A 27553-nucleotide genomic window follows, 5' to 3' on the forward strand; every position below is an offset into this window, starting at 1 on the left:
TTGTCTGCTTTTTTGTTTTTTTTCTCCTTTATCCTCGTCCCTCTTCCCCGCTGTTTTTCTTTTCCCTCTTTCTTAAAAAAAATAAAGTTTTGGGAAGTATTTTCTTTTCTTCGAAAAAAAAAAAAAAATATTGTGGCATTGCTTGATACCAAACAAAGCATTTTATTTCTTTGTAAATGTTGTAAATTTACTGTCTATACAAGCACATTAAACTTCAATATGAATTAAAAAAGAAAAGATGATTAGAAGGCTACAGAACAGCTGAGATTAGACTATTTTTGAAGAAAAAACCAAGCTCTTTTCCCCCTTCCACTGGAAACGAGGAAGCGTTGAAGAACCAAGACCAGATCTGCCACGTTTTAGGCCGTTTTGGACGACTATTGAATGTTACCAAGAAACCTATAATTGCAGGATGTTTTTCAGCTCAAGTAATGAAGCTCAGTCAAGTTTCTTCGTCAGGCGTTTTATTGAAGTTTTACAGAGATGTTTGAGCAGGAAAACAAAAAATACATGAAATGAGAAGGCAACAGGATTCACGAACGAAAAAAATCAAGCTGTGTTATGAAAAAAAAAATTTGATTATTTACTACAAACAGTCTTAAAAATACATCGGGTCAGTTGAGCGTGCACCATGAGGCCTACCGAACAGCAACTGCTCGAGTTTAACGAAATGAAGTTCACCACAGGCGACGGACAGTTCTCACAATCTGAACTGGTGTAACCCACAGCTTCATGTGACACCACACGGAGAGCACACCCTCTTCTTCCAGTGTGTCACTCAGACCAGTTTAACTAGAGCTTCTCTTGGTGTGAATCACTGTAACAAACTGTGGCACAAAACACAAGAGCTCCTTAAACAAAACAAAGGTTAATGATAGAAATAAATTGGCAAACCACATCACTGTGGCTCAAAGTGTTAATTTTATAAAACCAATGGTGCATAGTGGTCCAACCTGTGTCACTGTAGCATGAACATGTATATACAATAAATGCAAGATGTCCTTTATTGTGATCTATATTTATATACACAGTACATTTACTGATCGTGTGTCCGGGACCTTTGGACTCGTCTGCTTGTGTGTCATCTTTTTACGACTAAATAAAGAGTACAGTATGGCAGTGTACTGTACGCATCAGTCTGGCCAAAGCGATGCCAAAGGTATGCAGACTGGAGCTTTGTCCATAATCATGATAAAAAACAAAAACTTAAGATTTGTATTTTGTGAGAAGGAAATTACAATGGATTTGTAAGCAGTGAGAGAAGAACTGGGATGACTCCGCATTGTGCCCACAACAAAAGTCTCTGCAGCTGTGAGGTCGGGCAGGCCGAGGAGCTTCTAAGCGACACGTCGGTCAAGCTCGGGGCAGGTCGTGCTCGTGGCCTTCGGAGCACGGCTGCTGCATCTGCACCACCACGGTCTCCACGGTGACCTCCTCCTCGGTGTCGCTGCTGTCCAGCTCGTCGTCCTCGTACTCCGAGGTTTCCTGGTCGTGCTCGGAGCGCGACGCCCCGGACATGGTGCCGAAGGAGTGGGCGCTGGTGGAGGCCAGGGAGCGCAGCAGCGGGGTGCTCTCAGACACCTCCTCGTTCTCGGGGCCGCTCTCCCCCTCCTCAGAGTCAGAGTCCGAGTCGCCCTGCGAGGGCACCACCTTCTGCTTGCACACCGGACACGTCTTCTTAGTCTTGGTCAGCCACGGGTCCACGCACTTGCTGTGGTAGGCTGAGAACACAAAGGGCATCCTGTTTATGCAACCCAGCCTTTGATGGCTGTCACAGCAAAGGTTAAAGTACGAGAATAAGATCACGATGGAGCCTCGTTATCTACTTAATAAAATGATAACGATCCAAACGGAATAAATCAGAGTAACTGGCTTCTGTCAGTGTAACTGTGGGTATTTTGTAGTCACTCACCATGAGAGCACGGCAGGACTCTGAGTTTATCTCCCTCTTCATATTCATCCAGGCAGATGGCACACACATCGTAGTTATCACCTGGGGGGGGGAGAAAGAAACCATATTCTCCCTTTAACTGAACACATTTGAAAGAAAGTGGCTTTCTGAGCACCTGAGAGTCATAATTTCTAATAGGGATGGGACTCATTGATAAAGATGCCGCATGCTTAATAGTAGAGAATGAATGCACTGTGATCTCTGACAGTGCTAATGTTTCTGAAGGTCACTGAGGTCGAGCAGGTTCACAAAGTCCGGCTGCCTCGCGAGTCCGATTTCCTTCGATTCTTTGTCCCTGCACCACCCATCCCATCCTCAGCCTGCAGGGCAGAGCAGCATCTCATTCCCTGTGCGCACTGAAAGCTCAGGAATTCATCAGCGCACTCCCTCTCAAATTCCACAGCGTTCTTCTCCTTTTCCTTCCCTTCCTCTTTCCTTGCCTGAGCTGGAGGGAGGCCGGGAGAGCAGGGGGCTGTGGGTCGGTGTGTTTATGTAAGCTCTAAATGAGCATGTTTTCCCTGACTGAGCTCTCTGTGTCCGCGCCAGAGCCGCATGTGACCGTATAAGGACGGGGAGTCACATCAACCGCCCCTCCTTCCTTTCCCTCCATCATCGACTTCCAACTCGAGGCAGCGTGTCCGACTGCGGCTCTGCCTCGGCCGTTTCACTTTCAGCTTTGTTTTTAACTCAAAACACCAACACAACCACAATCATCGCGAATTTTCTTTTCGCCCAACACTCCTCTGACACGACTCCAGGGCGGCCTCCATCCTTTCCTCTCCTCGCTGCCAGTGCTGAACAGTCGCAGGGTGAGGGAGAGTTTGTGCAGGCACAGATCCAGGATCCAGTATCCACTCAGGAAATGCTGAACTGTGGCAATAACTGAGCTATTCTGAGGAGCAGAGAAAACGTTCAGTGGCTTTCTGAACTCTGTTCTGTGAACTCTGAGGCCTCGCACTGGGGAGATAACATTTAAAAATAAATAAATAAAAATGCCATCGAGGATCGCTTTCTGCTACACTTCAAAAGCTGTTATCACTTTATTAAGGCTGCTCAGAACGGCCAAATATGGCCTGTTCACTCGAAAACTTAAGAGATTCCTCCAGGAAGGCCCAGGGCTCTGCACAGCACTGCAGCAGAACACAGTCTAACCGAGTCGACACCCGTCACAGAACAAATTACCCCCATGAGCTGATCAAAGAAACTGCTGGGGACGTTTCTCGAATATTCCACCACAATAACGCAATTTCTGTGAGCTGAGATTCAGGCTACGTGGGGTACATAACATATCTAGAGTAGCGTGGTTTTCATCAGGATGGTGGTTTCTCCTCATCCTAGTTTAAAAGTTGGGCTGTTGGACCCTGGAAAAACATCTAGGCCACATCTGGCAACTTTTCAGATGCTGGGAATCCCTCGCAATTACGTTTCGGGGCTAGTAGCATACGTTAAAAAGCTCTGAGAGCTGGTGCAGCTCCTCTCCCCTCCATTTTTCCCCATTAATCGGCCAGCCTGCCAGCATTCCTGGCTCTCAAGGGAATCACGCTGTCCTACTGAACTTCAGACAAGCAGCAGAGCTGGAGCGGGCAGGCGAATGAAAGAGAGGCTGACAGAAACTGGGTAAAAGGACGAGGGGGGGGGGGAAGCATCTACAGTTTGTCACCGCCGACCAGACAAGGACAGCTGGCAAGGAGGCCACTGAGCTCAGAGACAGAGAGGGCTCCTCTATACTGACATCAACATGCTTCACACACCGACGGCTGAGACACTGCAGCTGCTCAGTCCAGTCAGTGTGTGTGTGTGTGTGTGTGTGTGTGTGTGTGTGTGTGTGTGTGTGTGTGTGTGTGTGTGTGTGCGCATGTGCATGCGTGCTCGCCTTGGTTTGAATGTGCAAAGCTGCAGGGAGGGGTGGGGTGACTCATCATACACAGGGAGGAACAGACTGCAGGTCAAAGATCACAGGAGGAGTAAAACCAAGGGTCAAAATCAATCCCTTCATTTATTGTTTTTTCCAGTCAGTTTGCTGCACGTGTGCATTCACACTTTCTGACTCATACAACTGTCAGACGCCGGCTCCTGACAAAAACTGGCGTCAAAGCTCGCTTTCAAATGTCAGGCTGTCAGTGGAGCTGATGCAAGGTTCTGTAAGCAAACTGGAGCATATGTCATGTTAATGGCAGTGTGGTGCTTAGCCGGCAGTCGCACAGCTGCAATTACATAATGCTGTATGCCGGCACAGGTCTTATGTTACATACTGGCATTGTGCGCTGATTGCACGGGTATTGTGGCTTTCATTAAGGCATTGTGCAGACACTCCTTGTCTCGCTTACTATTCATTTCAGTCTGAGGAATCCCATTTCCATGCACACAAGTGACGTTATCCACCATCACCCCCTCTGACCCATATCTTTACGAGCACTGTCTGCTGGCCAACTGCAACAGTCGAACTTATCTAACCGAACGACCTGCATGACAGCAGACTACAAAAAGAAAACATCATGTGTCTCAATAAGGTGCCGGGCCCACAGACTGTATGTGCAAGATGGACAAACAGCGTGACATCACACACCGGTCAGTGAGGCCCCGCCCGTCTTAAAGCCTTGAGCTGTAGATTTTAGGTTGTACCGTGTCAGTGCCTTGAAGTGATGAATAAGCAGCGGATGTGACTGAGCAAGCGAACGACGCTGCACGCTCACGTGGTAACACCACATGACCTGCCCTCACTCTTTACCCCTTAAAGCTCTTTTCTGAACTGAGCGGTTTCGGTCATATATTTCAGACCTGCCTATAGAATAAAATGACTGGGTTTGTATTAGAAGTTAGTGAGGGTGGTCCCTGCCTATGCACACACCAACCATTCTAATGGTCATCAAACTACGTCTTTATTGATATATATATATATATATATACACTGAAGGGTACACAGGAAATCATCAAATGTTGTCTTTATGGAGGAAGGAGCTACATAGTAACCAGCTTCAATGAGACCATAAACTCATCAGGAAAGTGTTTGGCGCTTGCTCGGGTCACTTCCTCAGACTTTTTTTGCAACTAGAGAAGTCGTCCTCTGCTGGGTATGAGAAAAAAAAATGCTATTTAGGTTACCATGTTATCATTTTATCTCTCGGCACGACAACCACCTGCTGCTATCACAGCTTCAATGTGCCATGGCATCAGTTCACCGACTGTCTGGAACTCTAATGGAGTTCTGTCTTCGTAAATTTGATGTTTTGGTAAATTGGCATTTTGTGTGTTGGTCCAAAATGTTCCACTGAGTGACTGTGAAACCACAGAGTGACATTCACATAATTTTCATGCTTGAACCATCAAGCGAGACCATTGTGCCTTCTTAATGGGCATCCTAGAAGAAATCACTGTCACAGTCACTCAGACAAACTCTGTAATATTCAATTTTGTCTAAATACATTCGACAGCCACTTTATTAAGAGTAACTGTTCAACTGTTTCTTAATGCAAGTATCTAATCAACCAATTATATGCCAGTTATATGAAGTTCAAACTGAGCATGGGAATGGGAAAGAAAGGTGATTTAAGTGACTCTAAATGTGGTTGTTAGTGCCAGACGGGCTGGTCCGAGTACTTCAGAAACTGCTGACCTACTGGGATTTTCCCCACACAACGGATGCTGGAAAAAAATGGGAGAAAATTCCTTCTTGATGTCAGAAGAGAATGGCCTCTTCAAGCTGGTAGGAAGGCAACAGTAACTCAAATAACCACTCGTTACTACCAAGCTATGCAGAAGATCACCTACATATCAAGCCTTAAAGCATAAGACCGCACCAGGGTCCGCTCCTGTTAGCAGTTTGCACAGGCTCAACAAAACTGGACAAATAGAAAACTGGAAAAATGTTGCCTTGTCTGATGACATTCGGATGGCCGGGTCAGAATTTGAAGCATTGATCCAATCCTGCATCAACACTTCAGGCTGGCTGTGGTGGTGTAACGGTGGGGAGGATATTTTCTTGGCACACTCTGGCCCCCTTAGTAGCCATCAAAGGTGTAAAGAAAATAAATTACAACCTGCAAATCAATTTCTACTAAAGTATTTGCTGAAGTGATGGACAGATATCTGCCGATGCGAGCTCCTCTGTCAGATGGGGAGCAGATACTCTCATCAGCAGAAAGACATCCTGCCAGCACAGCAGCAGCTCAGGCTGCGGTGATGATTATTAGCTGGCAAGCATCTTTCCACTTCCCAAAGTGACTCCACACCATGCTACATTTCTTAGCTCCCCTGACCTATGACTCACAGTAACACACAGCAAAGCCATTACAGATTTAGATGTATACCAAGACTGCCACTAACAAGCCTCCTGAAGTAAATGGTAAGCTATCGATTTGGGCTTGCTGGCTGCTTCCACATTGGTGTGATTATTGTAGCCAAGCTGAGACAGGGAAGCACTAAATGATACATCAGCCAAGAGACGAAAACCTTAATAGCTTTGAAATGATCGAGGTAACTGCACTTTAAACAAAGTACAAAAAGGTATCAGTGAATTAAATGTTTTACGAGACCTTTAACACGAGAACATGCCCACTGAACCTTTGCAGAAAAAACGTTCTGCACTGCAACTTCCACTGCATTTCAAAATAAGCACCTGAACATGTAATATTCTGCAAAACCGTTCAGGGTTTCAGATTTGCAGCTTCAAGATCAACAGCCACACAGCATCAGAGTACTCCCACTCACTAAAGCTGCATCTGATCAAAGCACCCCGGAGTCCGAGCTCAGCATTATCCGCTGCAACTTGGGCCAAGAAGGGCAACATTAGACATTTTTCCCAGTCTGAAGCTGCACCGTTGCAGCGATGAAGTTCAGGCACGGTGCCAAAAACTTCAGCAACGGTGCAGGATGCAAGTTTTCTTAGCATCACATTGAATTGTGTGGAGTCGAGTTGTCCCAAAGCAAGGCTACAGCTAAAAATAATACAAGTCACAATGTGGCGCTTAAACCCCTCCCACACACACATACAACCAGCTGCTGTAAACAATGATCAATAAATGACAAGCTTTTGCATTCTAGATGAGGGTTTGTGTGGAAACCATATAGCCATAGAGGTTCACTGGTGTATGTACTTAGTATATCACTAACTCACAACACTTACAAAAACAGCCCATTTCCCTTTACGTGACACAAACATCAGAAATAGTGCTGCAGTCATTCCAAATCCAGAGGCCAAATCCTGCTTGAGGCCTTCCTCTTACCTGAGGTAAGCACCGCCTAACAACACAAAATCAGACAACAGGGGTGCTGTCCCACTGCGACAGCCCTCCCATCCTCAAACCTGACACTTTGTTTCTTGCCAGGTTAGCATTGCTCCAAAGAGCAGAGCTCAAAAGGTGATTAGGTGGAGATTTGGTGTCCCCTTCCCATGTTGTTAAACGCTCTGACTCAGCTGACAGGCGTGCAGACGCCGCCCCGGAGGCTGTTTCCTGAACGTCCGAACTCGCCTGAGCAGTAAAGTGTGACTGCAGCGGTGCTTGGTGGAAACCCTGAGTCAGAGTGGGCACTGCTCGCAGACGCATCCGTGACAGCGCACAAACCACAGAGCCTAACGTGACAGAAACAGTGACCAGAGCAGCACATGCTGCTTTTAGCTGGTCTGCTGCACGTGCTTCCATTACTGCCAGGCAGGGAGGAGCAGCTCTGCAGCTCAACCCCCCCTCAATTAGCAGCTTTGCAAGGGGGATACTTATTATGCACCACCCATTCTCTACAAAAGCTCCCCGGTGTTTCCCTGCACAGACGACTGCAGTCCGGGGCTTTCCAGCCCGCAAAATACATCTGCTGGAGGTAACACAGCCGGCAAACATCTAAATACACAGACAAACTTATTTACCCAACACACAACGAGGATTTGCCTTTCAAAACAATGCTATAGTCAGCCTGACACCTATACTTAGAAAGAAGGAGAAGCCACAGAGTTTTACTTAAAAAGCTTTCAGAGGTTTTTGATGAAACACTCAAATATTTACACAAAAATAAAAGCAGAGATCTATTTTTACTTCATCACATTTTCTCTCCTATTACAAACAAGCGGTACATGCTCTACTGTACATCTGCCTGACAGGTAAAATCCAAATTACACTTAGCTTTCGACCCAGCCGGCCCCCAGCATGACTGAGATTACATTCCAAACCATCAGTCATGTGTCCAGTTTCAACAGAGAGGAGCTCTAATCTGCCTTTGTGGAAAAAAATCAAGTCCATATTAATCCGATTAGGTGCAGAGCTCCAGGGAGCGGTGGTGTGTCGCAATGCATCGATGACATCTCTGTTCTTGGCCGAATCATGTGAGAGAAAGGAGCGAAAGAGCAAAGATAGCATCTCTACAGATCGCGAAGGTCAGAGGTCAGACTAAAAGATGTGTAAACGCCTGGTTGCTTCAGGGAGTCAACACAATGCTGGAATATTTTTTGCTAAAGGAAAACAAACTTAATGAAACCTTGCTAACAGACATGTAGCACTGTTCCACATAATGGGCATAATGATAATGTTGTGCTACACAGTAGCTTTAGCAAAAAACTGAGCCACCTAGAACTCTTAAATTAACCTTTATTGAGCCAGGAAGTGAAATTATTGAGATTTTCCTGTGAAGCCTCGATGCTAACCACTGATCTTTTCCTACCTTTCTTGTACTTGTGGATGGGAAGCTTCTTCAGCTGATCTTTGCGCAGGCGGCTCCTCCGAGCTCTGTGTCGATCCTGGACAAACTTGGTGATCTAGTCGAAGCACAAATAGAGCAAAACTGTCAAAATGAGCGCAAACCACACACAGATCTTGTGCAAGTAAAGTCAAAGAAGCTTAAATTTACAGTGCATAAGAAATTTATTAGACCACCTGTCATAAAGACAAGAAACTGCTCAAAAACACGTTTAAAACTTTTTAATGTTATTGCTATTTATTAAGCAAATAAACTGAATTATTATTTTCGTACCAAAATTTGAGCTAACACGCTGGACATTTTTGAGAAGCCAAAAAAATGAATCAAGCATAACATTCAACCATGAAAACAATGTCTTTCTGTTCAGGGATGGAAGTAAATTAATGTGATTTGGCATTTTAATTAAAATTAATAATGCACTTTACTATTTTTTCTGCTTTTCTGTAAAACTGTCAATTCAAAAATTCATGATTAACAACAATATTTACAATTCAGCATTAAAACTAACATTTCAATGAAACAGCTTGCAAATACTGGTGGATTAATTATTACAGGAACATAAAAAATGGAACGACTTCAACCTGGGCTGAAGTCTGGTGCCTGATGAAGAACAACGTTTTGGGATTAAAACTTGGTTTTCCTAAAATAATTTAGAATTATTTTTACAGCAAGTAAGAGTCCTTACGAGGAAAAAAGCCCTTTCAGTATCAGACCAGTGTGGATTTGACTGTTTTTACTTCTTAATCATCAAATCGATGGCAGTAAAACAACAAATTACTATCCATCTTTACACAAGTTTAGTTGTTCCTTTGTAAAATGCTTTAACCCTGAGTTAAAATGAAGACATCTTAAATTTACCAACCATAAAGACCACAATGAGGATGAGGCAGATTCCCACGATGATGAGGAAGGGGATCAGGTAGTATTCCAGAGGCAGACTGAAGTCTGGCAGGAGGACCACGTGGCCGCTAAAAGAAAAGCAGAGCGCTGTCAGGTGCAGGACAGGTAAACATTAACCTTTCCTTTTCACAGACACGCATTATGCTGCTGACTGTGACCTACACCAACAGCACTCTGTTATAGCTCATTGCTGTGAGCTGCCACATTAAGGAGATTCCCTTTAGTGCTTTTCAGCTGTGTGACAGTCACATAAAGGTCCCCTTATCAACATAATGACATTTTATTTCAGTCAGAAGTCTCTCTGCAGCAGACTATCTGTGCTTCAGGCAAATATGTAACAACCAAACTGGCCCACGCTGATGCAAATATGCCAATACCATGTTTGGTGTTCGTTCCCTGGCTGCGCAGCATGTGGGAATAACCCTCACGTATTAGGGTGTATCTGACACAAACACCAACCGAGTTAAGGTGGAGAAATGAAACGTTAATGTTGTGACCTCTGAGCTCATGTGATCGGCAGCGACAAGTCCTCCCCTTGATATATTACAGTTCACGCTGCGCATTTTGTTTTACAGTAACAACAAATTAAACTCCTGGCTGGAAAGCAAAGAATGGCCGGTGAGTGATCCAGCTTTATAAAGCAGCCAGCTCTCCTCTACGTGTTGAAAGTAAGAATTGTTCATAGTGGAGTGTGAGAGGAGCCGAGCAGGAAGCTGCTTCTATTTATACTGATGGGCAGGAAAAGAAAAAAACAAGAAGAAGAAAATGGAGAGATTTGGGTTTGAGCTTACCCCTTGTCATACATGTAGTCCTCTTTCAGAGTGTTGGCAGTCTCCTCGCCCACAAACACAGACGGGATAACCAACTGCTTCATGATATCCACTAAAAAAAACCCAAAACAAACAAAATGGATAAGTTACATACATCTAGAATTACTCAGTTACTTTCAGTTGCAGCTTTTAAAGCTCCTTTCTGAGCACTCAAAGTGCGTTTTTACTGCAAGTCTCATTCACCCATTCACACACATTTCACATGTTCACACACGCTGATAGATGCATCTAAGGCACGTGTGGTGATCGGCATTTTGCACAAAGATACTGAGACAAGCAGGTTGGCGGAGCCAGGGTTTGAACCACTGTCCTTCTGATTAGAAAACAACTTCCCCAATAAGTCAAATACTTTACACCTGAGCGTTTGCAAACATCGATGCATCCTTTTGAAAGATTTTTTTTTTCTGCCTGTCCCATTTGGATCTTTAGCCGTCAGAATTGTTGTCTGAAGGCCAAAAAAAGATGCCCAGTGGATTTACTTTACCAAGTGGATCATCATGGCCCTGCCATATTGGTCCATTTGATTGACCATTATTATACTTATGTATTTATTTTATTTTCAGTTGTTGCAAACGGGACAGACATGACTGGACGATAGGACAGGGAGAAAGAAAGAATGAAAGAAAGAGAGGGAGAGAAATACAAATTAGGGGGGAGAAGAGATGGTGAGAAAGGAGGGAAGGAAAAAAAGAAAGAAAAGCAAACAAACAAAAAAGAAAAAAAACACCTGGATCACCTGTCAAGAGAAGAAGAAAAAACAGGAGAAAACAAACAACAAAGAGCAACATAATAAATACAACACCATCACAATAAACTAGCTGACAGTAGATACTAAATTTTAAATGTTATTGTGCAGCACGCAAGATCGACAGCGCACAATGTGCTTTGAGGTAGCAGCCAAGAAAGGTGTAGTTTGTGTCTGTGAACACCTGTGTGTACACCTGTGTGCATCAGCACGCTTGTATTCAAAAGGTTTCTCCATGTAATGATCTGCTAGGGAGTGTGGGGAGCCATAGCCCCGTCCCCGAGGGCATGAAGTAGGTATGGAGGAGATCCAGGCCCCAGAAATCCAGAGGCCCCAGAGTACGAGGACCCAAGGAGGACCACCAGGGGGGCAACTGTGCCACCCTCCTGGGAAGAACTGAGGAGAGCCCCAAACGAGAGGTCACCCAGCAGCCACGGAGCCGAGGCCAGAGGGGGTTGCAGTGATGTGCCCGCGGGCTCTGCCGGCAGCCAGCTGTGCCAGAGAGGACCGGGCCCCAGGCCCAGAGGGCGCCCCACGCCCCTGGTGGCCGCTTGGCGGGGCCCAGCTGGGCCACAGGCGCCAGGCCCCGCCAAACGGCCACCAGGAGTGAGCCGGTACATACATGAGCACCCAGCCCCAGACACCAAGAACCACCAACGCACCGACGTCTGAGGGCATCAGCCACCGGCGGGGAGTGTGGTGAGGAAAGATTTTAAAGGTTCACCAGCTGCTGAGTTATGCTGCTGAACAAAGACCAGAGAAGTGTTTGTGCAGAATGAAGCTGATCTTCTTGCTATGAAAATTCACCCATTCATTATTTCTGTCCTATCACACATTTGTGTAACATGTTATGATATTGTAATACAAAAGCGATCTGCGTGACCTTGATCTTCGACACTTAATCCCAAATTTTAGCATTACTGAGCTGTTAGCTTCACAGGACAGACATCCAAAAAGGAAAGGAGGTTCAGACTGTTTGGCCACCCAACAAGCACCCATTAAAGCACTGAACTAGATAACAGGAGCATCTTACCATCGTTGGATCCCATGCCGATTAAGTCATCCGACTCCACATTGTGAACAATGGCTGCCTTGTAGCCGGCTTTTTGGGCATTGAGGACCTGAAACAAACAAACAAACAAACAAACAAACAAACAAAAGGCAAAACCGTTTTCATCCGATTGTCAATCTGAAAAAATTTGTGGTGGGGGTCAGGTGGATAAAAGTGACAGCAGTATATGTGATAACAGCAGTTTCTGTCATATACTGTGACCAAATTAGATTTTCATTATTTAACAGAGCAGCATGAAGCATGTGGTACCGCTCAACATTTTTGTGGCTCACTCTCTAGAAAGACAAGCAGCATAAACACTGAATGAGCTTTAACTGAAGATACAAAATAGGAAGCTTCCAAGGAAACGATGGGAAACGGGGCACAGAGAAAGCCACAAAGTATTTGTAATGGCTACAGGTTAAAGACCATATGAGAGTCCAATGATGTGAAGATACCCATAATAGTAATTACAAAAACATATTACATATATTAGTAGAGATTGCATCTCTCAGTTGGCTTGGGAAAGTCTTGGTAGGAATTGATGAGAAGGAGTAAGTGGACAGGGAGAGAGAGGAGTCTGGGCTTCAATGCTCTGCCTGCGGCCCTCTCAACCAAGGCTCAGATGAACAGCACGAATAAAAAAAGAAAAGAAAAGATATTTAGACTGGAATTGCTTTGTGTCCTGATGCCTGGTCTGCTTCAAATGTGCTACAATTTCTTATTTTATTTATAACAAACAGCCAACATGGTTCAATCTGATACCCTACAGGTGCTTTTCTGTGCTCTACAACAAAAACAAGCCATGACTATCAGGCATCAAGAATAAGTAAGAACACAACATGTAGTAACAAACACAAGCTTTGCATTTCAATTCTAATTGGACAATTATTAATACTTTGCAATGTAAATCTTTAAAAACTATTTGCATTAGGCATGTACTATGACCAGAGGCATGTACATGACCAGAGGCAGCAGCAGCAAAAACATCGGACAGCAGCAGCCCAAGCCTCATAGTGCAGGAATATGAGGTGAGGCGCACACTGAGGGCAGTGAACCCCAGGAAGGCCACCGGACCAGATGGGGTAACCGCAAAGGTCCTAAAAGAGTGTGCAGACCAGCTGGCTGGGGTCTTCACTAAGATCTTCAACACTTCACTGTCCCAGTCCTGCATCCCGCCGTGCCTAAAGTCAGCCACAATTGTCCCACTGCCAAAGCGTACTAACATTAGCAGCCTCAACGACTACCGACCAGTTGCTCTAACACCTGTTATAATGAAGTGCTTTGAGAAACTGGTCCGACGTCACATCATGTCCTGCCTGCCACCCACACTCGACCCGCTCCAGTTTGCATACAGAGCTAACAGATCAACTGAAGATGCCATTGCTACAACGCTCCACACCACCATCTCTCACCTGGAAGTGCAGGGCCGTTACGCCAGGCTGCTCTTTGTTGACTTTAGCTCTGCTTTCAATACGATACTCCCAGACAGACTAATAGATAAACTGCTGGAAATTGGACTTCCTTCCACCACCTGCCGCTGGATCAGAGACTTCCTCTCAGACCGTGTACAGAGAGTTAGAGTGGGGCCTCATCTTTCCTCAGCCCTCAGCCTCAACACCGGCTCTCCACAAGGCTGTGTACTGAGTCCCCTACTGTACACTCTGTACACACATGACTGTGTTAGTTCCCACCCAGACAACACAGTCATCAAGTTTGCAGATGATACCACTGTGGTGGGGCTCATCTCAGGGGGAGATGAGACTGCATACAGAGCTGAAGTTCAGAGGCTGTCAGATTGGTGTGCAGACAACAACCTGGACCTCAATACCACCAAAACAAAAGAACTGGTAGTTGACTTCAGAAGGAGGAAGTCCGAGCTGCAGCCTGTCAGCATCAACGGGGAGTGCGTGGAAAGGGTCTCCAGTTTCAAGTTTCTGGGTGTGCACATAGACACAGACCTCCAATGGAGCTCTAACACCTCTGCGGTCTTAAAGAAGGCCCAACAGCGTCTCCACTTTCTGAGAATCCTCAGAAAAATGGACCTGAAGAAGGAGCTGCTGACCGTCTTCTACCGCTGCTCCATTGAAAGTGTGCTGACATATTGCATCGGTGTGTGGTTCTCCAGCTGCACCACAGCACACAGAAAGGCACTCCAGAGGGTCATCAACATGGCCCAAAAAATCATTGGACATCCTCTTCCCTCCCTGAAGGACCTATACAGCACTCGCTGTCTCAAGAGGGCACGCAGCATCCTACGGGACTGCACACACCCAGGACACCGGGTGTTTAAGCTGCTGCCGTCTGGCAGGAGGTTCAGGCTGCTGAGGTCCCGAACAAATAGACTCAAGGACAGCTTTTACAACAGGGCAATAGCCCTGATCAATGCAAATAGCTGACCTGACTGGATACCTCCCTGGACTTTTTAGGGGGCGGTAACAATGTTTAAAACGATAACAATAATATTTATATTTATAACAAGGTGCAATAATAATTAATGTGCAATAATAACAGTGTGCAATACACATACTCTTCTTTTTTATACTAAGTTAATATACTGTGTTGTGTTGTTTGTTATGTTGTGATGTGTCATATCGTGTCGTGTTGTGTTATATGTGGTGCCGACGTAGGACAGTTTTTCCAATTTCATTGTACTACTGTACTATGTATGACTGTGCAATGACAATAAAGAGTTATCTTATCTTATCTTATCTATATCGTCTAATCCGCGTTAATACCAATATAAACTTACATGATGCAAAACTGTCATGTCGCGATATTGTGTGAGCAACGACGAGTCAAACCCGGGCATGTCTGACAGTAAGAGCTGCGTTTCAGCGTCAAATGATGATTATTTTTCCCCCTACAAGGGAAGCGACTTCAACAGTCTCCATCAAAACACAGGACTTGAAAGGTTTTCCTGCTGAAGGTGGAAACCATGAGGCAAAAAACACAGTTGAGTACAATCAGCCTATGCAGGCGGGCAGCTAGCAGCTGCTGATGTGCGATGCAAACGTACACAAATGACTCAACCAAGCATGACTGCATCATTCAGAAGTTAGAATCCATGACGGGAAAAGCAAACAGTGCATGGAAATCACTGATGCAGTAATATGGAGGAAACGCAGGGCTTTAACCAGCTGGTTAGAAAGTGCCACCCACGGGTGGCTTTTTTTTTTCCCAAGTTTTATTTTGTTCAAATAAAACAGGTGTTTTATACTTTTACTTTAAGTTTCCAGGGAAAACACTAGCTATTACCTACTACACTATAATCCTGCTGCTGGCACCTTTTTTTTTTAAATTAAAAACAAAAAAAAGAAGAAAAAAAAAAAAGCTCTGCAAACTGCAATAAAAGGTCACTCAGATTTTTCCTGCATCGTCACAAATATCCTGAAAATATTGTGAGTTTGAAAACAGATATTCGTTATCATGCAATTCTTTAATTTAAGCCAGGCTGAGACAGTACTGGCCATTTCCTTTAGCCAAAGACTATTATCATGCGTTTGTATGTTTTTTAAAGTGTTGCATAAACATCCCACCCTCATCACACTCTTATTAATCATAGATGTGTACCCGCCCACCTCTTCTACAAAACAGACGCCTGCACTAGTGTGTAACGTGTTTTCTGCGTAGGTCAGTGCAGCAGCTATGCTCTGAAACCTTTTTTTCCCCTCTTCATAATCTAGAAATGTCCCAGGCCAGGGTTTTTCCAAAAACTTGCCAGCTTTGCGCAGTTACTTTGGACAAAGATTTTTAGCATTTAGTCAAACACACAGAATAGATAGTCTCCATCGTTTAGGCCGACCCCAAAAACTCTGGGTTGTCTCCCGTCTGACAATCCAGAACTCTAAAGGGTTACTTATTTAGATGGTTTAACAATTATAAATGAGACATCAGCTTAAAACAAGAAAAAAAGAGAAAGTAAACTAGACTTTAATTGTCTGGTGAAATCAGAAATACAAACCACATGAGAACCTCCTGTAGATTATCACTATGATGTCTGTCCAGACTCTTATATTATTTGGTCAAGACTTTGAATTTAATTAAAAGGTCAAAAGGTAAAAAGACAGACTTACGTTGGGCCAAACAAGCCGATTCTGATAAAACAAACTTGTGAGTCTACACAGCAGACAACATTTCAAACACGGACAAATAATTTTCTGAAAACCGCACGCTTTCAATACAGCAGAACATCTTAACAATCAGCACAGCTTCATGGTTGGAAAGAGCAGGCATAATGCCTCTGGTTGCTAGATGCAACAGGTGTGAGGCGCACACACACACACACACACACTCAAAACATGAATAGACAGAGTAAAATAGGGAACCTTCCTGCAGCAGTCATGTGTGCTGCATTAGGGGATGTGGGGAAAACTGATGTAATGCGATCTTTCGTCTGTGAGGCAGCTTTTATGGGCTACAGTATCCTGTACGGCCATTGTTGTGGCTGATGTGGTGAAGGAAACGGGATGTGACGATATAATCTTAGAGTGAATCATTAGGTATTCTGACACGGTCAGAGATAGTGGGACAGTAGATGCTTCCTCTGAAAGTTAGAGGGGAAAAAACATGCGTCAGATGACGTAACATCCTGAGGGAGTCATGGAAGCTAAAGCAGCCACAGCGCTGCCGCTCCTCAAGAAATACATTTATAATCTCATTTAGCAGAGTGGAACAAAACTAAATCTATCTGCAATTCTTGGTTGTGCTGTCCTGCTGGGGGCAGTCACAACTACCATGGTGGTGTGGGGAGGGTGGGGTTTGGTTTGCAATATTTAGGTGGGTGAGAGGATGACTGGCAAGACAGAAAGTTTCTCTGTGGGACAAAGTAATAGTCCCTGCTATCCAGCTCACCCCTCAGTATTCTTAAGGATTTGGCAGATGATGGAGCCTAAGCAGAGACAATATATTTGGCAAAGCAAAGAACGCAGGTTTATTTTTCTTAAATACGATTCGCAACCTGAAGCCACTGAAGAACTGCTGATGTGAATAATGAGTCAGAGCATGTGACCTGAAACATGAAGGAGAACAGAAAGAGAGGACTTTGGGCCACAGTGTAAAATATCTGAAAGTCGTCTGGAGTGGGGTAAGGGGTGGGGTGGGCCGCTCATACTAATCTGAGCGATGATTGGTCATGAGTATTTGTGCCAGCTGCGCTGTTCAAGTAGGGCTCTTTAGACAAGCATTGTACTCCGCTATGATGCAAGCAAATCCATTAAGACCTGTGTGTGTGTGTGTGTGTGTGTGTGTGTGTGTGTGTGTGTGTGTGTGTGTGTGTGTGTGTTATTGTGGCCTGCATGGACACCAACACTGAGCAGCTCTGTCTTTTGTGTGTTCCTTGTCATAGTAATTTTATGCACAAGCATACGTAAAAGCTGCGTGTATGGCAGCCGCCGCATTGTGATTCCATGTGTTTGCCTCTGAGGCTGCATTGTGTGGAGGTATCAATGGCTCCTGTGTGCGAGCGTCTGGAGGAAAGCTGTCTGGAGAAGCGGAATACAAGACACTGCATCTAGGTGTGTGTGTGACTTTGGTTCATATCACAAAGCTGTGATTTTCAGTCTTATGTGATGGATTAACTTCTTCTGGACACGTTTAAGACCAATTTATCAACAGGAAACATCACTGAAAGCCACCATTACACTCAAAGTGCTCATAAAAATATGTTTAGCCTGAAAGAAGTGATTTCTGTAGCTTGTTCGTCATCTTCACTTGAGGCCAGCAGCTCTAATGCCACATTAGCAGTTAGCAGCATAACACTTCTGAATCTCCCAACCAAACTGTGTGGGGCCAAAGATGCATCATGTATAATGAAAGCGCTGGGTTTTAACAGGGCAGACTAATGTGCAGGATAGAAATTATGAGGATGTCTCTGGTTCAGTTGTTAAGTTAAGGTTGCTGGAAATGAAGTTGCATAAATGGGAAAGTGCAACAGCTGCCAGACGCCAAAAATATGGCCAAAAGATAAACAAGTAGGTCATGCTTTACGTCTCGTCTTTACGGAGCATTCTTCAGTGCGTGTAGGGAGTCATTTAACTTGTAGGCTGTCTAGATGCCAGTTTGTGGTGCAGCCAGTCAGCCTGGGATCTGCAGAGGAATTCAACCTCTGCTGCTGGCTCACCCTTGTGTTTGCATGGGCAAAGATAAGGACATTCAGTGCATTCCAGAGAGGAAGGAGAGAAACAGGGAGGTGTGTGTGTGTGTGTGTGTGTGTGTGTGTGTGTGTGTGACGAGGTGACGACAGGAGGCAGAAAATAAGAAGCCTCTAGGAATAATAGAAAAACAGAAATTCGTAGTAAAAGTCAATGTGATGAGAAACAGAGATAAATGATGATTTCTGTTCTTTTTCAAACGTCTGTGGAGGATCACGGTGATCATAACAGCAGGTATCCTCGTGCGATGATACTTAAGCATCAAATCACTCCAAAAAACATCCAATTTGGTTAGAATGTAGGAAAAGTTGCAAACTTAAACAGAGAGAGGGCAAGTGTAGATTCTGAAGGGTATCGCTTCATTTTTTTGTCGTCATGTGACGGCATGACTTGGCTCTAGAAACTTCTAGCTCTGGTCATTTTTTCCCCCGGTTCTGCTTTCCAAAACCTTCACATCATTTTCTTTTCTTGTACCAGCACACTTTGGATTCCAAACAAAGCGCAGCGCGGCATGTTTTCTCTTCTCGGCACCCCGTGGTGCACATCGAACCAATTCTAAACTGGGCAGCAGTGCAGACGGTGAAGGTTTATTTGTAAAACTGACTAATTATGGCTTTTTAAAAAAAAAAAGGCTGATTAAACTCGACTTAAGAGGCTGCTGTTTTTGGAGCGCTGCGAGTGAACTTAACAAGATCCAGGAGGTTAAAATACAATGTGGCATACGAGCGCACAGTGAAGGCAGAAATTTGTATTAAAATGAATACAGATGTGAAACATGCACATGAACTGATGATGGATTCTAATATAATTAGATCAAAGACAAAGCAATATATTGAGCATTAGGGAATTAAGAACCGATTCTTGTAGAGAACTGATTTCTAGTAGTTTAATTCCTTGGAATCTTTAGTCTTGTCTTTATAAATGAAATTTATAAAGGACAGGAGCACAATGGTAACGTGGAAACTGCATCCACGACAGAAACAGCTGCATTTTGTTGCTAACACAACTTTGAGTCTTTGCAAGTACCTGGACAAACAGCATGCTAACGCTAAACTAGCCAAGAACCCAGAGTGACGTTAGCTGACTGACTGCTAACCCCAGCCCAGCAGCCAGACGCTCCAGATACCTCCAACATGCACAAACATTTGACCCACAGCGTGTAATGAATTTGTACAAATGTAATGTCTTTTATATGATTCTTAGCGATGGTAGTGTTTCTGCGAGCAGAGCCGATGAGAACCCACTGAGAATCGATAAGGAATCGAATCAATAAGAGATATTCACAATGGAACCACCAAATTCTAATGAATTCCCATCTTTATTTCTCATCATTACTGAAGTTTTTATATTGGCCTTCATTATTTCTTTAATCTTTTCTAAAAGTAGATCTAATAAGATTCTGACCATAAGAAGATTCGACTGGTCCTTTTGTCCAACCAACTACCGTCCAAAGATGTCACTGAAAAATATCTCCAAGAGAGAAAAGCAACAAATCCTCGAAGCTGAGGACCTGAAACCAGCAAATGACTGGTATTTTCCTCTCATCAACACTGCTGAATAAATTAATAGATCGCCTAATTGTTTGAGTGTTTATCCAATCAATGATTGCAATCAAAACAAATGACGCAGATGAATGCAAATAAAGCTGAACAATTTAAATTTCCCTGCAAATGTCTTCTTTCTTCCGGACTCATCAGCTTTAAGAGTTTATTTGACCTTCAAGCAGGAAGGCTGAAGCCACCTGGAGGCCAACAGCAGCCGAATTCTGCTCTCGTATCGAGCTGCTTCCTGTGAATGAATCCGACTGTGTGAATGTGAGGGAAGGAAAAGAAACGTGTTTCCAGTCAACCGTAAAATGGTGGAAAAGGTATTTCAAAGTAGCTTGCTACTACAGGTCACTGCACCTTCGATTACTGCGGAAGAGAGAGAGTGTGTGTAAAAGCACACACTCACTCTCTTCTAGCTCTCAGCTGACTGAAGGTGCACAAACACTGGCCAGAGCTGGACTTGACTTGTTTGGACACTAAGAGAGACACAGTACACCAAACTGTGCTGCCTTACAAAGCTATCAGGAATGTGTTCTGTTACATGCATGTCACAGAATACACAAAAAAATGAATTTAAAAAAATTATTCATATTTTTTGCAGGATTCAAGAAAAGAAAATACAGCCAAGTATATACCGCTGTGCTGCAGTTACACCAGCCTTCTTTCTGCTCACATACTGGGATCTCTAACACAGTAGTGTGGAAAGAGACTGCTGATAGCATCACTAACTACTGCTGCATCACCACTGCGTGTGCGTGTGAAGAATTACTGCATCTTCACTCTTATCTATCTGCTGCCAGCACTGCATGCGGTCCTGCAGCAACAACACTGACTTGTCTTTCCTCTTATACTGAAGACATGCTTTTTGCCTCTTTATCTATTTGACTTCCACTCTCGTGTCTCGTGCAGTCAACGACAGCGTGGAGCTTGTTCGGAGCCGCTAAATTTGCATGGAGCAGTCTTGACCTCAGCTCTGTGTAAATGAGTTTGAGCAGCACAGGACATCTTGTTCACATTTCTTGCCTTAAATGATTTTAAAAGCTGGACAATGCAAGTTTTTTGCAAATGTGAGCTTCCCATTACTGCAGCTCCAAATCAGGTCTTAACTGCCTTCTTCCTCTCTGCTCTTAACTGCCTCTCTCCCATTTTCTCCCCTCCTGCTCCTTGTTTTCTCCTCCCACCCATCCCTTCCCTACAAAACACCACATTTTTCATTTCCATCACTTTCTCTTCTCTAAATTTAACCTCCTCCTCTCCCCCCTCATTACCCTTGTTATATCACCCCGATGGCCAGCTTCTTCAGAAATGCCCAGCCCCTTTGCTGATATTTCCACTCTCATGCCTTTATTATACCTCCCTGCCCTCATCTCATTCAACTCCTCAGGTTTCCTTCATCTCACTCTCCCTCCCTCCCCTCGGGTTTTCAGAGGAATGCTGGGCAGAGCTGGGTTTTAGTTTCAAGGTCCAGACTAGCGATTAGATAAAGAGTTCAATAAATCTGCAAACTGCAGGGTGGGGCCATGTTTTCGCTGATAACACATTACAGCTTTAATTTGTGCAATCCAAGCCTGGGTTTGAAAGAGACTATGTTTGAACTGAAGGTATTGAAGTGTGTTTGTCTGTAACTACACGTATGTTTGGATGTTGTTGTTGTTGTTGTTTTTTTAAATAGCTGCTTGTATTAATACAGATATGTATAAATGTGTGTAGAGTTTTACCTGTAACTAGAAAGGTGGAAAAGGAGAACAAAGGTCAATGACTGAAACATGGAGCCAAATCAGCTCTCTAAATTAGTCCATTTGTGTGCAATTAAGTGCATTACAGTTCCTTTATATGTGAATATAAATGGATGTGTGTCTAGATCTGCAGCTTAAGCAGCTTCCTGCCGCAACAAACTGCAATGGATATAAAACAAGCTCCAAAAAACAAAAAAAACCAGGACCCTCTCACACACACACGAGCTAGTCATACATCCAGTCAGCCATAGTCATGCCCTGTCATAAGACTGAGTGAGTGTGTGCAGGAAGCTAGATCATTGTTTAAATAAAGACTGAAGACTCTGTGTGTGTGTGTGTGTGTGTGTGTGTGTGTGTGTGTGTGTGTGTGTGTGTGTGTGTGTGTGTGTGTGTGTGTGTGTGTGTGTGTGTGGGGGGGGGGGGGGGGGGGGCTTGGGGGCTGTGAGGTCACTGCAACACAAACAGGCTGTGCACTGAAAAGTATTTACTGTAAGGCAGATGTGGGAAGCAAGGTTAGGAGGGGAATTACTAGCCACCAGAACCAGTGCTAACCAACTTTGACTGTGGCGTTGAAGGAAAAGTCAGGAACTGTGACTTTTCAATGTATTTATATTTGTACTCATATCCAGGAATACATGGACTGTGTTATTCCACACACAGCCACACAGGGCTAAAGATCAGTCAGCAATCCCCTGGTAACCAAGTGGGAGGGTCTTTAAGGAGAGACTTCACCTGCTGGCAGATGGGTTGCTGTTACAAGGTGAGATTTGTCACATGGAGACTGGCACATGGATACAGTGTTGCATTAAAACCCTCCCTGTGACTGATGTAGTTTGTACAGAAGAGGCGGTATGGAAGTTGTGCCTATTGAAGGCAAACATTCTCCATTTATGTTTCCAAGTCATTGCAGCTCGATGGTTAGCTAGCAAGTGTTTTCAGAAAAGTTTGCCTCTTTAATATCTGTAATCAAACTACGGGCAGCCATGGCAACAATCAACCAAAGAAATCGCAAGGAGGTTCCCCAGTCCATCTTTACGACTGACTTTCACCTAATAACAGACAGCAACCTTCAGCAAGTGTAAGAGCCATTTAATTGTTTGTTTCTATTGTTGTGCATTTGGACAGGAGGAAGCCGTTATCTTTCGAGTTACTGCAGTTATACAGGAAGAGGTTCATGCATTCAGTGAAGCGCAACAGTTTTTGACCGCGTTTTCTGCAGCAGGTATGCCGGCAGTGACAATCTGGAGTTGGGGTGCATAAGTCGAATGAGAGCTGTGTTATGACTGTTACAGAATTTAAAAAAAGACTAGCAGACACAAAGATGTTTGGACTTGCGTACAGATGTGGGGCACGCACCAGAAACTGCTTAGGTGATGTGACACCAATGTGCCAGCTTATTGGAAAGTCGTTACAGAAACCATTCACCAAACTGTTGGGGAATACACATTTTTCCCTAGAAACCAATCGTGGTACCGGGGGTCGCCCGTCAGCATCTTTAGGATGATCTGACTGTGCCTAAAGCGATGAAGTTTAACCGGTCACCCGTTTATCGCGCTTTTCCTTCACTGGATTTCTGCAGCAACATTTTGACTTGGTGAATAAGCACTTTGTAACTTCTCATCGACACAGATCACATAAAAACATCTGCCGAATTTACTCTGTACAACCCATTTCCACTCAAAATCAGTGTAAGCTTTTAATGTGACAGTGAACAGGAAGACAAATCCATTACAAATGTTTTTATTATAGGGATTAATAGCGTAAACATGCCCGAATTCAAAACAGTACTTCACTGTTGAGAGTTACAAGATTGTTAGACTCAACTTTGGCTTTGATTTTGAGTTTTCTATTCAGACTAGTAAGAAAAAAAACTTTGCATTAGTTAAAAAAGTAACCATGTAAGAAATTGAAAAGTAGAATTACATGGATATGGGTTAAAACAAAAACATGCTCTGGGAACTCATCCTGATTCAGGAAGATGTAATATGTTCAGAGGAAACCTTTAGTGCCAATTTCCTTTATTTCTTAAAAATACTCTTTAATGACTTTTGAGTTCATGAACAACAAACCAAAGTTACAATTAGTAAAGTAACAATGTGAGCCCTAATTATATGCCAGTTTTCTCCAACCATGCTCTTGAATCACATCAGTACAGGGTTACAGGCTATGTTTAACTAAACTCTGGTAGCAAGAGGCTTTTTAATGTTTGATGTGTAATCTTATCGCCTGGATTTAGCAGCTTCCTGACAGAACAAAGAGCTTTTGCACCAGACTGAATGGTTGACTTTGAGCGGTAAGTTTTCGAATGAATCATAGCACGACTTAGGTCAATGATTGGGAATTTTCCACCAGACAGAAAGCTGTCAGCTCTACCTGCCACAGTTGTTGCACAAACATTACCCAAAACCAGATAAGAGCGAAAACATTCACAGACTGGATCAGTAGGAACCGTTTAAACCAGAAAACAATCACACAGAGGGCAGCAGAGGGACTGACTGTTCAAAAGGACAGCTTATAGGAGTAAAAGAAGAGTCTGTATTACATAACTAGAATATTATATCGCAACATATACAGACTTGTTGTGTGTGTGTGTTACTGAAGGGGAAATGGGGGGGGGATGGATGGTCATTCAGCAAAGGATGAAATGGGGGAAAAAAGGAGGGGATGCTCATGGATGAGAGGGGGAGGAAAAGGGTATAGAGTTTCCTGTCCCGTTCTCTCTCCTCCTCCCAGAAAGGTCACCAATGAGGGGCTCCACACCACCTCAAAGAATCCCAGTCCACAGGAAGTGCAAACCCTCGCTCTCTGGAGATTTATTTACAAAAAAGAAAGAGAAAAAAAAAAGGCCATGGAGGAATGCTTTGCTCTTACACACACACGATGAGCAAGCATGCCTGTTAACATCCCTTCACCCCTCCCTATCTCCGATCCTGCTTCAATACAGACTCCTACGACCTTCCCTTTCTCTCTCACTCACACACACACACACACACACACACACACACACACACACACACACACACACACACACACACACGGTGCTAACGCTTGACGAAGGGTTAAGTGTTCGAGTGTCTGTTTTATTGGCATTACTGCCACAGGATCCATTACAACTCTGCGCTGTTGATCACTGGATGCTAATGGCTAGGTGTAATAGCTGCAGGAGGCTGCAGAAGGACAAAGAAATAGAGGGCAATAGGACGAAACTGCAGGCATGCAGGGGTGACACCCCTGCACCCCACACATGCAGACACACACCCCCACAGATGAGCGCCTGGTTTCAGTCAAGATGGAATCTATTATTCCTTTGTTTCCCTGCAGCTTCTGGAGGGAACTGAGCCCGGCTAAGAGGGAGGAAGGGTGGAAGGTTGTGTGTGTGTGTGTGTGTGTGTGTGTGAGAGAGATAGGGAGGGAGGGAGGGATGCAAGAAAGAGAAACAACTGGGAGGGTGATTGAGAGAGTGCTAAGGGGAGGGGGCAAGCCACATGTCTGTGTGTGTCTCCAAGTGATGATGGTGTAGATGACCAATCATTAAGGTCGAATTGAGACCTCACAGAAAGAGGGAGAGCGAGACTGAGGGGGGGAAAGGAGATTGGAGAGGTGATAAAGAAAGAGTAGGAGACATAAAGACGACCTCCCCCGACACCCACACCCAGAGATTACTGACAAATGTCTGTTTACTCTCATAATTATCAAATTGGGCTTTATTAGTTTTCACTAGTTTTAGCCTTTATCTTTATGGTGTTGCTGTAAAGTTTAAAACTATTATAAATAGTAAGTATGTGGTTATAGCAACAAGAATCAGAACTCCTTTCCTCCATCCATCCACAGCTTTCCTTATGAATATTTTTCATATATGTATATTTTTGTCCTTTTTATGGAACAGATGTCAACAAACATGATTACAACATGTGCATGAGTCAAATCATACGTGTTTTGGTGGCATACTCATTATTATTATGTTATCAGGGACACCAAGTACAGCAGCTTTAGTATTTGTACTCATCACTGGGTTTTTTTTTTTTTTGTTTGTGATGCTGTTTGACATCACAAGCGTGGTGGGATGCACAGTTGGCAGCTAGGAAGGACAAGGGAAATTCTGGCTTAAAGTAAGATGGCAAGAATTAGTGAAGCTTTAACACAATAATAATTTCACTTTAATCAGAAGAAGCTGTGAAATATCAGCAGCTCCAAAAAAATTAAAAAAAAATTAATTATGACTAATGGCTGATGATTCAGTCTCTCAAGAAACACACACGGTTAAAAAAAAACATAATTAATTTAAAAATCTCAGCTGCTCCATAGGAGGGTCACAGAGGGTTAAATGGCAGCTTATGATGGAGCAGAATATGTGCATTGTGTATATATCGTGTGTGTGTGTGTGTGTGTCTGACACACAACTATGTGGAGTCTGGTTACAATCCAGCTCAGGAAACACCTCACTGCCCTGTCTGTCAACATGTTTCTATGTGTGTGTGTGTGTGTGTGTGTGTGTGTGTGTGTGTGTGTAGCAGTAAGACCTTATAAGGCTACATGGCTGATGGCTGCTCAACAGTTTCAATAGCAGGCGAGAAAAAGTGAGAGAGATGGCAAATGAAAATAAAACGAGTTTAAAAAGGGGGGGGAGGGGGGAGAAAACAGGAAATGTGAGACTGAATGAATAAAAAGGCACAACCCAGACGGTATAAGGCAGAGCGGGGAGGGTGAGGAGGGGGGAATGGAAAAGGTAACAGTACAAGAAAAAAAGAAAATGAGACAGATAAATGGAACAAGAGGCCAAGAGGCTGCATGCCTTCCTCTCCTTTAGCCCATTACTCATCTTAATGCTGCATCTCTTTTCTCTCCTCTCTGCTACTCCAAATCTGTGAGCAACAGGCAGTGTGAGGCATATCAGAGTTAACACTTAAAAACTTAATTTGGGCACAGATCATCCAAAATAGTCAGGTCAGGGTTCCCCATCAATAGTAAAATGCCAAATTATTCTAATGACTACTCTTGGCTATTCTAATGTCAAGGTTGATGTTTTTTTTTATTCAGAGAGGAACCGTAAAGTTTTTGGCAGAGATTCAGGATAGATGCTGTTCCTGACGAACGTCTTTATGGAAACTCATATAGCAAAAATGTGTCCTCAAGACCTCTGGGGAAAAAAAGGGCACATAATGTTTGTGATTTGTATTTGGCTCTCATCTTACAGATGGATTTTATGTGGGAGGGAATAAAGTCTGGTGAATACTTTTCCACATCTGCGCAAATCAATAAAATGTGTTCGAAACCTGAGCCATTTAAAAGCAGCTTAAAACCAAAGTCACTGTAGGCCACTCTTCCCCCTGACAGTCACCCAAACAGTCAATGAGGACAGAGGGACTTTTGATTGGTCGGTTGGTCACAGGACGAACAGTGACCTCACTGATGGACACTCAAGCCAGTCAGTCGCAGAGCGACGTTATCAGCAGCTCCTAGTTACACATGACAGGAAACCCCAAATGTGGGTTTTTAAAAAGCTAAAAGATGACATAGAGCCCCCTCAAGCCAATTTGAGCTTAAAAACAATAAATTATCCCAAAGCTGGCCACATGAAATAGCCAGTTGGATGCTCGGTGCAGCGACATGAAGCTTAATCACATTCTCTTTAACCCCAGAAATGTATTTAATCGACTCGTAGTCTAATCCATTGAATTAGCAGCTACTAGTCAACTAGAAAACTCCAGGGGGGCAGCTTTATTACATAGATTAGTCTGGATTTATCCGAGTTTAGAAGCTCCATCTCCTCTTTAAACTAACAGGTCAGGATTACAACATGATTGACATTACTCTAACTCTGCTTTACCATTCGAGGGAAACAACTATGCTCCCAACACACTTGACTTGACTGATGAGGATCGGCTCTCAGGCCTCTTTTGGGAAACTCATTTGGGAACCAACATTTTTCAACTCCACACATCAGGTATCACAAAGCTGCA

At 43.9% G+C, this 27553-nt stretch overlaps 1 protein-coding gene across 1 annotated transcript in view; it reads right to left on the reverse strand.

Annotated features, from left to right (window-relative positions):
• Window positions 1-447: 447 nt before the first annotated feature.
• rnf13 (ring finger protein 13) overlaps window positions 448-27553 on the reverse strand; it is a 39886-nt gene continuing 12780 nt past the window's right edge. The window contains exons 5-10 of the mRNA XM_086263297.1: window positions 12141-12228; window positions 10324-10414; window positions 9495-9600; window positions 8597-8690; window positions 1913-1993; window positions 448-1721 (exon numbers count right to left, since the gene is read on the reverse strand). Of these exons, the coding sequence (XP_086119423.1) occupies window positions 1354-1721; window positions 1913-1993; window positions 8597-8690; window positions 9495-9600; window positions 10324-10414; window positions 12141-12228 (828 nt within the window). The 3' untranslated portion in view covers window positions 448-1353. The remainder of the gene's footprint in view (window positions 1722-1912; window positions 1994-8596; window positions 8691-9494; window positions 9601-10323; window positions 10415-12140; window positions 12229-27553) is intronic.

The sequence above is a fragment of the Aulonocara sp. 'chitande type north' Nkhata Bay genome, linkage group LG15, assembly GCF_057382095.1.
Source record: "Aulonocara sp. 'chitande type north' Nkhata Bay isolate Kocher_YH1m ecotype deep benthic linkage group LG15, A_spYH_male_GT1.1, whole genome shotgun sequence".
In the NCBI taxonomy this organism is placed as follows: Eukaryota; Metazoa; Chordata; class Actinopteri; order Cichliformes; family Cichlidae; genus Aulonocara; species Aulonocara sp. 'chitande type north' Nkhata Bay.